Consider the following 15,258-nt stretch of genomic DNA (forward strand, 5'->3'; position numbering starts at 1 on the left):
GCATGTTCTCACCATATGCATCTTCTTTGTGGCCTTATTAGGCTGTTTCAAATTAATTCAGGTTGGGTTTTCCCCATCATACGTCCTTTCCCTGCAGCCATGTCCTAATGACAGGAGGTTGTGGACTCTCCATCCCTGGAGCTGTTCAAGACCAGTCTGGATGGGGCTCTGAGTATCCTGGTCTAGTGGAAGATATTCCTGCCTATGGCAGGGGGTTGGAACTGGGTAATCATTAAGGTCTTATCCAACCCAAACCATTCTTGGATTCTGTGATGTTCCAGAAACTCAGTTTCCCCATCTGTAAACTAAAGACTTTGCTTTCTTTCATAAAGATCTCTAAGATGTACTGGTCAAAAATACTGCACAAGGGTTATAGCTGTGATCCTCCATTAATGCTCTTACTATATATGTTTATGTACTTACAGTATTTATTTTACTCAGAAGAGCTAAAGTAGTAGACTAAAATCACTAGTTCTAGCCCTTACCAACAGATGACTGAAAACACATGCTTCAAAACAAGTACGTGTGAATATCATCCATGGCATAATTCACTTGGCACAGCGAGGGATTCAAACATTTGGGCTATCCTTGTGTCTCTTACAAGTCCAAAATTAATTAGTCTTGATGTTTATTTTCATTTATTAAGAGTTTCGGCACATACTTTTGTGTTTATGTGTATTCTGTAACACAACACATACCAAGAAAGCCTCCAAGTGCAGAGTCCCAATGACATAATGTTTCTTTAGGAAAGAACTGTGCTATGTGTGGTGTCTGTTTCATGCAATATGAGTATATTGTGGCAAGCCTGAATATTTATGAGGTGCAGGAGTGTTAAGTGATCTATATATATTAAAAAAAATAAAATAAAATCAGACATAAAGCATTCCAAAGCTCAGTAGAGTTTTGTTAACTTATAAGTCACAACTCAATCTTTTTTTCTTTTCAACTGTTTCTCATTAAAAAGAGCCTCTCAATTGTTTTCCTTGAAAGAAATTACAGAAAATTCACACCCTGAGTTTCCTCACTGCTAATCATTTTCACTCCTATTTGAGGACTCCATGCAGCAAGAAAAGAAATAGTTTTTGAGTCTGTGATTTGTTTTGGTTTTTTAATAGGAAAATAACTTGTGAATTCTATCACCTTTTCAAGCTCTAAATATTGGCTGGGGAATATGTGGCAACAAAATGATCTGATTTTACTTACAATGTGATTGCCTAAGGCTGAAAAGTAGAGAAATCTATATAAAAAAGACTTGAAGCATGGTTTCCTACTCATATTTTTAGGAAAGGATTGATAAATAAGGCCCTTTAGTATGCTCTTCCCAAAAATTTGCGTTACAGTTGTTACATTTACACCTGCTTTTCTGCATATGAAACTCAAACCTTAAGTTACACTACATTAACAATTATCAAAGCTGCTATGTTCTTAAGATAGATTTTATTGTGGCACTGCTGTGTTTATTCTGCTCCACAAAGAGTTGCTCTTTTAAAGGATAAGCACCTACAATTTTTAATGGAATCTGTTAATTTGTTAGAAACTTGTTTGAATAAATTTTTTAGTTACTCACTAGGCATTACAGTATAATTGTTTTGACTGAACACTTAGTAAATAATAGTCTGGTCTGTATTCTCCATGTTTATTGGTTATCTTTTTCAGGTTTTGTTTTTGTGTGTTTGTTTAGCATTTGTGGCTTTTTTAAATTTTTTTTTGCCGATCACAGTCATCTCCAGTTTTGTTAACTGTTCATTGCACTTTACAACCAGATGGTTTTCCTGTGAGATCAATAGGGATATGTTCATCTGGTTGAAGCTGGCTAACTATAGCTCATTTGGAAGCCAAAGTGGTTAGTCTTCAGATGACCAGATGTGGCTAGCAGAAGTTTTCCTTCTTAGGACCCTTCATATGTTTCAAGGGCTAGGAACTGGGTCAGTGAGAATCTTTGTGATGTGGACTTTGACCTTAGGGGTCTCACTGATGACCAGGAATGAAATACAGACTCTGAGCAACTTTGAAACAGCTGCACTGACTTGGCTTGAATAGTCTGTGAATATCTAAAATGGAGGAATTGATTTTCTACTCTGAATGGTTTTGCCCCAAGTCCACATAGAGCCAGGATCTCAGCTTTTCTCCTTTTCTCAGCTTTTCAGGACTGGTTTAAGAGCACAGAGATGCTGTTGCTTTCTAGGTCAGCTTTTATGGGAGTTTTATATGAATTATGGAATAGTTTTGTGAGGCCACAACTGTGATTACAGGTTTAATGATGCTTTAAACAAACAAAAATATAATGATGTTCATCAGTGTAAAACAGGAGCTTCCTGCAGGGAAACACCAATAAATGTGACTTCGCGGCAGGGTTACAGACCTGGCTGGCAGCCAGCAGTAATCAGCACAACACCCAGACCTTGTATGTTAACTTAATTAGAGCCCAGTGCAAGCAACAGCCAGACAGTTTGCTGTGAGAGATCACTGCCAGTGTAGCACAGAGTCCCTGCATTTAAAAGTTACCAACCTGATCCATGGCTTTAGGTAGTACGAGGCTGGGAATTCCAATCCTCTTGCTGTGACTCACAACAACCTCACATTTGTCAGGGAAGTTCAGTTGGATGTGACACTCTTCATATGGCACTGGGGGCACTCACATCTCCTGTATAATCTCACTATAGATCCCTACCTCAGTTGGGGTCTCTACAACAAATGATTGTCATTTATGCTATTTGCAGTACTAATTCAGCTGCAAAAAGAATAGCCTTAAATTTTATTTGGTGTTTTCTGTCTCTTTCTGAGAAAGTTCTGAGTAGTTCCGCTAATGACCCTTGTTAAGATAATGTCTATGTTTATATTCCTGGTGTAAGTGTGCAACTTGCTCTCAGGAGATTGAGATGCTCTCAGGCATTTGTACTCTGTCTGCAGAGCCATCAAACTTGCAGACACAGGCCATATTCCTTAACTGTTCTTGTAAAAGAGCAACTAATGCCTGCTTCTGCCCCTCACAGGATTTACATCTGCAGCACCGTGGCATAATGTGTTCTGATGTTTCTTCTAGGGATTTGTGTCATGTATGGAACGGTACCGAAGAGTTGGGCAGGAGCTGTACGCTTCTCTGTACAAGGACCATGTCCAGGTAAAGGACAGGAATATTGGGCAACAGCTTTCTGTTGTTGAAAGGTTACTCTTGGACTACCCTGAGAAACTGAGAATTGTAGAAGTGAGATGAATATTGTGCCTAAAGAATTGCTGAGAGTTGATGAGTTAACACTTCTCTCCTGACATTACTGCTGAAGTGTGATACTGCATCACCCAGCAATCACACTCCCCACTTCATTTTCAGGGCCATTTTTTTTACTTTTTTAAAATTAATTATTCCACTCTTCCAATGGCAGAAATGAAAGTGAGAACTTTGACCTTTCTTTTTTTTTTTTTTTTTTCCTTTAGTAGCCAGTAAAATTTTTAAATAAATCTCAAGCTTATAGACAGTAAAACATCACAGGTATGTTCCCGTTTCAGGTTTGGCTATCAGGGACCAACAAAATTTTGCCTCTCTGAAATTCTCACCTCTTCTCTCCTTTAAACTGATATGTTAGTGCTTCCTAACTCCTTGCACACAACCTAAATAGAGAGAACTAAGTTTATTGCTTGCTTAAAGGGAACATAGTACACTTACAACTGAATCATTCAGACTGTTTTCAGTGAACCCAGTTGTTGCCATTTGTCACACATGTTTGCCAGAAAAATAATGGAGTGAATAAAATCCTCTGTGATGCAGTTCTCCTGGCTCACTGTTTTTGAGTTGGAAATTTAATAAAAGCAGCTGTTTTCAAGTTTGTGACAGTCTTTTATTTGTCACTATGTTGTCTAGTCAGACTATCACTATTTTATCACTACTAACATCTCCTGCAGCACACTTCCAGTGGTCAGTTGGACTTGTGTTTGTTCTGCAGCACTATTTCTGCAGTGGTCCCATCTGGTGGGTTGGGTAGATCCCTCTGAATCACTGGGGTGGTGCCACTGATGGCTGAGAGGAGGGAAGTGTCCAAAAGTTGACACAAAGTGATTCTGTCCCACAGATGCAGCAGTGTGCTTACAGCAAAGCAGCCAAGGACTGGATGATACTTGAGGAGCAACTTTTCTACAGAGGGGGCCCATGGAGAGATGCTTCACGATCATTAGAGCCACGATGGATTCTTGATTGTTACGAGGGGCCCGCACGAATGAGGAGGAGGATTCAACATGTGAACACCCAAGTGGCAACGATGCGAATGAAGAGTGAGGTAGAATGCTTTAGAAAGCTTTGGCAGGAGGCGCACCGTGTCTGTAACAGTTGATGGTGACTTTATAGAATAAGAGAAACATTGAGGTTAGAAAAGCCCTTCCAAAGCATGGAGTCCAACCTTTGACAAGTATGTGCATCTCTTTCCTCTGGTTCTCATCACCTGACTCCTGAATATGGTGTTCCATGTGCAGAGAACCCACTGAAGAGGTCTGGTTTTGGGGGATAAGAAAGGGCTGCAAATATTGAAAAGCAACAGAATTTTTTTTTTTCCTCTTTTCTTGTACAAAATCTCCCCAGACAGGTGACAGTATAAACTGTCTGTACTTTTCTGCTAGTATTATCTCCATGATATAGTGCTTCCCAATGTATGCAGCAGAGTCCAGATAGAAGGCTGCACTGTCCTGTTAGTCATATGCTTACTAGTGCTACTAAAAGTGGTGAATGGCCAAAAGGGGAAATAAGGTGGTTTAAGCTAAGATTGACCTGTAAATGTGGGGTATTTACTACTGTCTGTTTCTCTAATATCAAAATACCAAATCCTATCAATGAAAGGCTGAAGCATTTTAATATAAGGTTTCCATATATAAGGCATCTTTTGTGCTGCTTGGATTCTGGCAGTTTTTCTGTATACTGAATAGTATGATTTTTATAATATAACTGTGCTCATGCACAATCTTCTTTGGAAAGATAACAGTTCTTAATTGATGACATTTATTCCTTTGGGTTCCTTTCCAGTGATGTTTATTTGAATTTCCAAGGCATTCATTTGCAACATAGTTCTAAATCTGTGTTTTTCTCTGCCAACAAGGTTCTGAGTTACGCTTACCTATCTGTGTGTTCCACTCCAGTCACACCTGATCTCTTTTCAGGTTCTTCTAGGAAACAGAAAGGAAACAACATCCCCTGCTGAAATGAATCCAGGTAACCTTTTAGGACTACATTGCTTCATCAAGACAGTGAACATAAACAGACAAAGATAATTGGAATTAGGGTATGGATTTCTAGGTCACAATTTAATCCAGCGAAAAGAAAACCTTACTGTTGGTGCTCTGGGCTAAAATGTCGCTGTAACATCTGTGGCAAAACTGATGAAACTTCATAGGTGATATATCAACTGTCTTCAGAATTTGCTGTTCTCTTGTTGCCACCTGAAAGATCTAAAGCAAAAAAGCTATTTTGAAGTGTAAGCTTTGGGCACTTGTGGGTGTGGATGCTAACTCTGAAATAGAGAGCACAGTGCCTGTGGAAATTGCAGGCCGCATAGCTTTCTCAGTCTTGCCTGGGAAAGTGTCCTGGGAATTTATAAGGAGGAATTAAAACAATCCTCAGAGATAGAAAGCAGCCTTGCAGGTGCTGTTTGTCTGTTCCTTGTTTTCTTGCAAGAGAAAGTCGAAGGGTAGTGTACCCCGCTGACCAATGATGGTGATGTATGTTAGTTTACTAACCAATAAGAGTTTTCTGTACTTTTCACGTATCGGTCGATAAAAAAGAGCTGAGGTAATAAACCAGGGAAAGAAACTTCTCCAGTTCTGACTCCATGAGAGAGTCTGTGTCGTTCTTTCACCGTTCCCAATAGAGTGACATGTGAGCACCTGGAAAGCTCCCAATTGCTTAAACTTGGAAAAAGTGCTGTTGGAAATAGGCAATATTACATACTTTTTACTGTGAAAGGGCCTAGCAAACTCACGAGTGGAGCTCATTGTTTTAAATTCCAAATAAGATGGAAGCACTCTGTAGTTTCTGCATGAAGCAGTTACAGTTTGCCTTAATAAGAAGGCTGATCGTGTCTTTTCTATCTGCGTGCATTTCATGAGTTTTCAGAACTTGGGACATGGCTTGGGCAAGATACAAGTGGGTTGTCTTTGTGTTTTCTGAAGATCCTATTCAGTTCATGTCCCTAAGACTACCATTTAAATTTTTTCCTGATTTCCTAATCTGTGATACTAGGGATTTTGTTTGAATTATGACTGACTGCATGTATCCGTCTTCGGTTCCCTGAAATAAGCATCCTTCTTCAGCAGTCACAGATTTTAATTCTCTTGCCTGTTTTTTGCAGATAAATAATCTATTTCCCAAGGTAGAATAGATTGAGTGAAAGACTAAATTGCAAATGCTTTTGGTGTCATCCGGCTGCCACTAAAACTGCAATCTCTTTTATACTGATGTAGGAGAGCTGATGTTAAATGGAGCAGAGAGGGACGTGGATCAGAAGGGACTGGATTGTAACCAGCTAACATTCTTCCCAGCTCTACATGAAAGTTTCCATTCAGAAGACTTCTTGGAACTGTGTGTGGAGAGACAAATTATATTGCAAGAGTTTGCAGAGAGTGAAAAGGTAGGAAAAATGAACTAGAATTTTTTCTCGGGGGACATGGCATATTAGAGAGTGAATTTGATATGGAGGCCTATCTGTTCCTTTCAGTTCTGGGCTCAGGTGGATTTAGGCTACAGTACACATCATTACTCTGTTTCCTCAGAGGAAATACAGTTTTCCAGTAGCTGTATGAACTCCTGTACAAACTTTTCTTGAAGAGCAATTAACATTAATTCCTTGAAGTAAGAGAAAAAAATTTGGGCATGGCAAGCAAGATACTTTCGTATGAGACACTGTTGTCTGAATTCGCCTAAGATATGGCGAATTCTGAGACTGAGAATTCCTGTGCTGTTCTACAACCTTTACTCAAGCTCAGAGCAGTGCCTACATCAAATTTATTTATGACCTCTGGAAGAGTATGCCAGTTTTGGATAGGTTGCTAGTTCAGTGATGTTTACAGTGATGTCTTCCTGAAAAATACCAGAAAATGTTTCCTTTCTCTTTTCACATGTCTGTCTGTCTGTTTCCCCATGAGTACTGGACAGATTCTTCCCTCTAAGACCGTGGAAACTTTCCATGCTTCCTCTTTGATGCTTCCATCATGTGTTATCTATTCAAAACATTTCTGTTCCTTCTTAGCTCTTGTACTGGACTGAATGCCCTTCACCAAGGTTTCTTCCCAAAATAAGGAGGAGGCTTAAGGTTCAGGAACACTGAGGGAAGAGATGAGTTGTGGAGTAAATAAGGGTGACTCTTTGGAAGATGGTAGCTTTGGTGTTGTCAATTTAATTGAGACATCAGTGACATTGACAACCTGGCCTCATTCCCTGATCTTTCACAGTGTACCTGTTTCTTTCAGTGTCATCATTCCCTCAGTGGCCCAGGAGTTAGCATCCCATAGTGGAAGCTAAATACTTGTAGTATTTAAGCTTAGACATCAGAGTGCTGTGATAGTACATAGATATAGAAATAGCTGCTTTATTAAAATATCCCAATACCTGATATCAGATTTTCTTACCAATATCAGATTTGCTTAATGCTTTGCCAGCGGCTAAGGGGTCACAATTGCGGTCTCTAATATGACTTTGTCTCAGAGTTCTTGGTGCAATGGTTTCTGTAACAGAATTCATTCCTCTGCCCCTCCCCCTTTTTCCCCTTCCTCCCCATACCTCTCCCCAGCAGAAGGAGACAGGCATGAAAATGTGAGGCATGATTTCCACGCACTGATCTCATTTTGAGCCTTCAGGCTGTCTGTCTCTTCTCCATGTAACTCTGCAGGAAGCCATCAGAAATGCCAGGCATGTTTTTTTCCAGCAGCAGTCACTGCCTCGCCGAGCTGACAGAAGTATTAACAAATGCAGCAGGGGGTGACATTAGCTGTCCTGTGCTCACTTAGTGCACCGCGGTCCTGCCTTGTCAGTGGCTGCCTTCTGAGCTGTTTGCACTTTAAGCAGGCAACTGGAGCCATTTTATTTCCTGCACTGCTCAGAAAAGTCATTGATTGTGTGTGTGTGTGTGTGTGTCAGCGTGTGTGAGTATGAGTGAATGTGCTCCCTTGTACATATGAATGAACAGAGCAATCAAAAGATGTAGGGCTTTGGGCAATAACTTAGAAGGTAATTATTCAATTATTTTATGTCATGTTTGCTTCATTGATTAATGATTCTAGTAGCCTGTGAACTGGGTTTTGATCTGTTTTGACAGAAAAGGAAAGTTTTTGTTTTATTTATGATAATTTCAAGCTCCTCAATCTTTTAATGCAAGACTGAAGGTACAAGGTTTGCAGGTACAGCACTGTCCTGGTGGAGATTCTGCAGTACAACTCAGTCAGATCTTTGTTACTCATCAGCAATAATATAAGTCATATTCTCCAAATGAAAAAAAATTACTCAGCTCAAGGGCTCTTGTATTTCAAATAATGCAGATCTATTTGATAATAGTAAAAAATTGAAGAAATAAAAAAAAAAATTGAAGAAAGGTATTGACTTTATTGAATTTTTGTATTTGGAAGGTACAGAATACTTAGGCTTAGAGTTTAAAGTTTGTGAAAGAGATGTACATGCTCTTCCCCTTCAACAAGGTCTGTTAACGTGCCCTGGTTCTGCCTTAGGCAGAATAGCAAAATGTTTATTTGTGCCATACCATAGTAGTGATCATAAACAGGGCTCTTTCATGATCCTTGTGCCTCCTATACCCACACACATGATCTCTGGGTTTGCTGAGGTGGATTTCTTAGAAGCCTGCATTTCACCTTTGTGTCTATGGAGCTGCTTCATGCAACTGCCTGATCTTTCAATATTCAGTTACCTTCCTTTTGGGAAGAAGCAATCTTTTTCCTATTTAATTACTTCAGGAAACCATGTGGTTTGCTAATGTGAGCAGAATTCCCCAGTATTCTCAGTGCAAGCATACATGTCTCTAACCATGTAATGGCAGGCACTCCAGTTCAGAGTTCTGTGGTTGGCATATCCCTGCAGAGACAGGCATTCCTGTGGGAGAGGTGATGGAAAAATGCTACCTTCCTCTTAGAAATCATTTAGAGGGGAAAGAGATTGAAGAGATTTTCATGAAAAATTACCCACAGAAATCTCCCAGGACTTTTTTTTTTTTTTTTCCTCTTAAACCCAGAATGAAGAAAACAACCTTCTGTGCCCGCTAAGGGGTTTCAAAATGCAGCACCCTGTTTGTTGGTAAAATAATTGCTTTTCAGTAAAGTATTTAAGTGTGGAAGCAAGATTTTATTTCATTTACTTATGAATTTAATATTTGTGTTATCTTAACATCAAAGAGTAAAAGCTTGTGAAGCTGATGTTAGTTAGACCATGTGTAGTTTGGGATGGCAAGGAAGGCTGTAGATTTGACTCCTGAAATAGCAAGGTGAGGAACAAAGGCAAAGAGCAAAGGAGAACCATACTTACTCTCCATATTATCATATAGACTTTAAATGATCTAGTAAAACCAATGCCATTTCTGGATCAATTTTGCATGCCCCATAAAATAATACAATCTTACAAAATTCGGTAGAGATAAGTTCAGTGATCTTATCTCTTAAGAGAAAAACAGATTTTGTGATACTTTTCATACTTGTCAGTCTGTTCTCTTAAGAACAATTGTATTAGATTTCTGAACCAGGATAGTTCTCCTGTTATGTAAATGAGGTATTTACATAATCCCTTTGTATGTAGCCCTCTGATCCTTGCAGCTTCTGATGGACTAAGTTTACATAATCTTGCACTCACTTCTAGATTCTGTGAATCCAGAATTGTGCTAATTCACAGAGGAGCTCAACAGTGAGTAGTTTCCTTAGCATGTAAGGTGGTATTAGTGTTTTAAGATTTTTGGGAGTGATATTTTTGAGGCTGGGCTAATAGATGATTAGCTACTGCCCCCTTCCTGGGAACAGAGAAGGTACTGATTGAAAGTTCTGGTTGAAAATGGGCACAACACTGAGTTGACCTTGATCCTCCCAGTTGACTGTACTAACCAGTGGACTTAGATTTTTGGAGCTGAGTATATATAGAATATGTTATGAGCAGACAAAAATAAGTAACTCCATACTTCTAAATGTAAGGGAAGTTCTTTGCAATGAACTACTGCTTGAATTAAAATCAGAACTTTTAAGTTTTCTGCAGGCCACGCCATTTTCCAATTTCTAAATTATTTTTTTTACTTTCTGCATCATCTCTCAGCCATAGAAAATGTTCCAGAAAAGAAGAATTTGTTTCCTTTATCAAAACTGGTCAATTCCCAAGAACACTTTCTATGTACAGACATATATGATAAACAAAATACTTTGCTGAAAAATTCCCCATGTTCCTAAATTGTGTTTTAGAAATTCCTATATTTTAAGGGCCAAGTTAGTTTATTTGCAAGTGAAAACAAGAAATTGAGTCTTAGGATGTCAAGGGAAATTTTTTAAAATATTCTAGAATGTTTATCTAAATCTTTAAGACAATTTGATCGATAGATTCATGTATTCTGACTGGACTTCTGTCAGTTGTATGGTGATTTTGTGACTTCATCCCTGTGAACCTGCCAATCAATATGGCAGGTTTTTTGGTACAAACATCTGTTCTGCATCACTGGCTCTGGCTCCCTGCTGCCTCTGTCCTCCTGTGTTACCAGCTCGTGGCCTTACTAGGCTTGCTTCGATTCTAGGTGACATTCAAGTGCTCCGTGGCAATTGTGCAGGGTCATACAGCACTGGAAGGGGTGCTGCTCTTTGGCAAAGAGCACTTTTATATCTGCGAGTGCTTTGTGTTATCCCCTCTGGAGGAAGTCTACTGTACTCGTCACTGCTTGTCCAGGTGAGTCTTTCCCTTTCCCTTTTGTGGTAGTTTGGCAAAAAACCCAAAACACCACACCTTTCCCTTTCCCTCCCCTCAGTTTTGGCACATGGATATCTTGAATTTGTACAGATTTTGTGGGGATTTCAAGGAGAATAGCTTAGCAAGAAGTTTGCCATCCTTTCCATTTGTTAAAAATACTGTTTAACATAACTAACGTAGGTGCTTGTTCACAGGCTTTGGAGGTGCCATGAGAGCAGCCATCTTCAACAGATGGAGGTGGTGGACAGTGTCATACATACATTGCTGGTTTTCAGTTATGTTATAGTGTTGTTAAAGTTTTGTTCTGAGTAACTCACATCTTTTATTCATATGGAACAGTTAGTACAAGAGCCTTTAGCTTCGTTGTCTCATAAGTTTTTTGTTTCTCCAAGACAGAATCGTAATTAATATTTGGCACACTGCTATCATCTCTTGACTCATTATTTATTGAAAGTGATCAATATTGAAAATCAGTCTGTTAGACCAAGCTCTTTGTGCATATTTTGTGCTCATGTGAAAAGCACAGTGGGACAGTGAGTAGCTCAGCATTTTTACTCCCTGTCTGCTCTGCGTCCGAATCTTACTAAGTCTAATATCAGTCAATCTGATCAAATGACTTAAGGATCTATTGGATTGGATCTGATAAAAGCTTAGGTTGTTTTTCTAAGGGATTTTCTGTGGGCTAGGCTGTTGACTGCAATTCTAGTACGTATACACAACTAAAATAATAATTAATTAATTACTTAATTATTAATTGCAAGTAATTGCTGTTTACAGTAGCTGTGTGTCCATATGATGCTTACCCTTGACTTGGGCTTTCAGGTTCTCTCAACAAGTTTCTTCCCTTGCTGATTCTCAGACTTCAGTGTATGCAAAACCTTGCTGTCTGCCTATTTGCATGTACTAAAATAACTCCAAACCTACCCTTAGCCTCCACATGCTCTTTATTTGGGTAACTAGTATAAAATCTGACTTTTATATTTAGCTTTATTTATTTATCTTTGTTTTCAGTTTATGTATGCCTCTGGTGATCTTAATACCTCTTGGTATTGTTATTTTTCTTTAGTGCAGGACTTCGATATTCAAGAGGGCTCTCCAGGTCTTTTTCATTTCAAATTAATTTCTTTTGTTTATATTTCTCCTCCAGAATCAGTGATCCATTTATTTTCAACTTATGTCATAAAGATCATGCTGTGGGAGACCAGATATGTTCCCGTTATTTGTATCACGATATCAAAGAGATTCATCTGATGCGCTTTCTCCTGCAGGTACGAATTAACATGCTCAGTCATTTGAGGGAAAACAGCAGTAATGACATGTGACTGAAAACCACTTGCTCAATTTTCACTAAGACTGCTGATATTTTTTTGCTTGAGTATCAGGACACTTTTGATCCCATCATTGTTTCATTAGCCTGTGCTAATACAAACTCCTTTCTATACTCACCACAATATTTAAACACCCTGAGTGGAGTGATTGACTTATTAATTGTTGGGCTAACATTGCTCACACAATGTTTTTGAAAATTAGACTTGAAATTAATGTTCTTTATTTTTATGGATGATACCACTAAGCGGCTGACTTCCCTTAATATTCAGGTCCCAAAAGACTTCAGTAGTCATGGCATCAGTGTACTATGGGTTGCTAACACACTTACCCTGGGCCTCTTGGAATAACTTTCAAGTTGTGCTTGTGGTTCAATAAAAGAGCTATAAGCCAAAGAAGAGGATTCTGTGCCTGTAGCTGTAATACCCAGGAACTACTCATCACCAGGGGCCTTGGTACCCTTTCAATTTTGTCTCATTTAGGTGAACCTGTGAGGAGAATGACAGAAGAGTTTTAACTAGAGCTTCTTTCAACACCAGAGCCTGTACTTGCTTTAGAGGGTTTTGGTACAGTCTAAGGAGTAATTCACACATTTGACCAAAATATGAAGTTTTGAAGCAGCTGTAACTAGTTACTTGTTGTTTTGAATCCATTTTTGGAAGGTTGAGATTAAGCAGGGAATTACAAAATCATCCAGGAGCCAGCCCTGTTTTATTTCATATTTAATTACGTATGCAAACTGGGTAATTTTGGTAGGTGATACTTCAGTATACAGTATATTGCATTGCTTAGGTCACTCACCAAGCAGGTACAGGAACATAAGTCATGTTCCGAGTAACTGTACGAAGCTTACTAAGGTGATCAGCCTGAGCAGAACTGGCACCTCTTCTGTTTGGGGATAGCAGTAAAGTTGCCAGCAGAAGACTTCCAACTACTCATATATTCACATTTGTATAAGCATGGATTTTTTTTAAACATGCAAAATAGAATTTTTTAGTGTGATCCAAAGTGAAAAATGGAGATGAGTAGAAACAGTCTTTGAGTGGGCCTGGGGCAAAGGCCGAGCTTGTTGGTTTGAGGGGTTTTGTGGTTTGGTGGTTTTTATTGTTGTTCCGTGGTGTTTTTGTTGTTGTTCCAGGGTTGTTTTGTTCAGTTAATGAACTGAAAACTCAGGTATCTGTATCAGGCTTGTGCTGGGACTCTATGCTACAAACTTCTTTGAGAAAATATTTGAAAAAGAGGAAAGCTGATTCCTTGTGCTTTTGCTGCAGGACACGTAGATCAGCTATTTAGGCAGTGACTGTGCCTCAGCTGGACTCTTGTCCATGCACAGGGCGAAGCACTGGCCCAATTCTGTAATGACAGCACTTGAGCAGACCTTGTTTGGAAAGCTGAGCTTCAGAGCAAATGCTGCAAGCTGTTAATTGTCATAGCTGCTCTCATATTACCTTTCTGCTTTATATTTTGTCTGTGAATCATGTACGGGCCACCTGCCATCAGAGTGTTTCTCTAGGTTTGTATTGCACCTGCCACATTTGACTGAAACTCATGTCTGGGTTCCTAGACACTACATGTTATTTATAGTTTTACTTGAATGACTTGGGGGGAAAAGGGCCTCTCACTAAGTAAATAATAGGATTGTATTCAAATGCCCAGCAAAACAATGCATGGAGACGTTCTGGGGAGAGGGAAAAGGGAGTGAAGTTTTCTTTCAACTTTAATTCCTCAAAATTTTGGTTTGAAATGTCAGTAACTCCCCTTCCTCCTTTGGTGCTTCTAGTCAGGAGAAATTATGTGGCAGTTCTGTTGAGCTCTGTCATAATTTAGAAAGCAGTATGGTTGCTTTCTAAAAGAAACTCTTATTTATAATCCCCTCTTTGTGTTGTCTTTATCACCTAGTTGGAACTTAATACTACTACTTTCTTCTTAATCACACTAAGATTTCACAGTGAAATTGTTTCAGAAGCAGCAGAAAAGGGTGAATGATGGAACCAATATCTGAAGTTTGGTTTTGCTTCAAAGAAGTGTTTGACCTCATAGTCACTGAGTAGGACCACCCCTACACTTGAAGAAATTTAGAATATTAAACATATTTTGCTTTAGTTGTGCACATTTGTCAAAAAAGTCAAGATTTGTTATTTTTAAAGCCCTGAAGACAGGCCATGATGGACACTTTGCAGCACTAGGCTTTGCTCTGCAGATCCTTACCCTGTAAATTATTTACCTTTCCAGGAGATCGCCTTGGAAATATTCTTCAAAAATGGTTACTCCAGATTTCTTGTCTTCCATGACAGTGACCGAAATAAGATATTTAAAAGGTAATGACTAGCTCACAATAACATGGGAATGCTCCTGGTGGTACTCCTGGTATACCACCCTTATTTATCCTGGTGCCAGGTTTCTGTGGTGGGCTGCAGGAGCTTTATTTTACATTTTTTCCTTAGGCTTTAATGGGTTACAGTTTAGCTGTGAAGTTTTCCTTGTGCTGACCTGTGAACTCTTTGGAGCATTATATAGTCACTGACTTATCAAGGAATCTAATGTGTAGGACTTTTCTAGCACCCAGTGGTGTTCCTGCACCCCAGGAAATTTTGACTGTATCTGTTTTCCTTCTTCCCACTGAGATGAAGGCCACGTCCACCTCACCTCACGGTCCTGGGTGAAAGAAGGTTTCTTCCTGCTTTCTTCCAACCCTCATAGTATCACTAGATTCTTTAGGAGTAATGTATTTTTGTTTCTCTGACTTTGTAGAGTTAACTTTTAAAAGGTCATTTAAAAAAAAAATACTCTCCTTATGTGCTCATCTTGTTTAATGGAACTTGAATGTAAGACTGTGAAGTGATTCCTTTGCACTTAGTTTTCTTGCGTGTTTTTGTGTACTGCAGTTCTAGCCATTATATCAGGATTGCATTCACTGGCTTTTACACAGGAAAATCCACTTCAGTACTACTGCTTCCTGTACTAAATTCTGCAGCCCAAACTGAGCATTGGTACTGTTAATTTCTAAACAATCATAGCAA

At 39.1% G+C, this 15,258-nt stretch overlaps 1 protein-coding gene across 1 annotated transcript in view; it reads left to right on the top strand.

The window, feature by feature from the left end:
- WDFY4 (WDFY family member 4) overlaps window positions 1-15,258 on the top strand; it is a 121,511-nt gene that overhangs the window by 63,777 nt on the left and 42,476 nt on the right. Inside the window, exons 40-46 of the mRNA XM_058841908.1 lie at window positions 3,044-3,121; window positions 4,065-4,268; window positions 5,140-5,191; window positions 6,439-6,605; window positions 10,743-10,891; window positions 12,060-12,180; window positions 14,471-14,556. Of these exons, the coding sequence (XP_058697891.1) occupies window positions 3,044-3,121; window positions 4,065-4,268; window positions 5,140-5,191; window positions 6,439-6,605; window positions 10,743-10,891; window positions 12,060-12,180; window positions 14,471-14,556 (857 nt within the window). The remainder of the gene's footprint in view (window positions 1-3,043; window positions 3,122-4,064; window positions 4,269-5,139; window positions 5,192-6,438; window positions 6,606-10,742; window positions 10,892-12,059; window positions 12,181-14,470; window positions 14,557-15,258) is intronic.

The sequence above is a fragment of the Poecile atricapillus genome, chromosome 6 (genome assembly GCF_030490865.1).
Source record: "Poecile atricapillus isolate bPoeAtr1 chromosome 6, bPoeAtr1.hap1, whole genome shotgun sequence".
In the NCBI taxonomy this organism is placed as follows: domain Eukaryota; kingdom Metazoa; phylum Chordata; class Aves; order Passeriformes; family Paridae; genus Poecile; species Poecile atricapillus.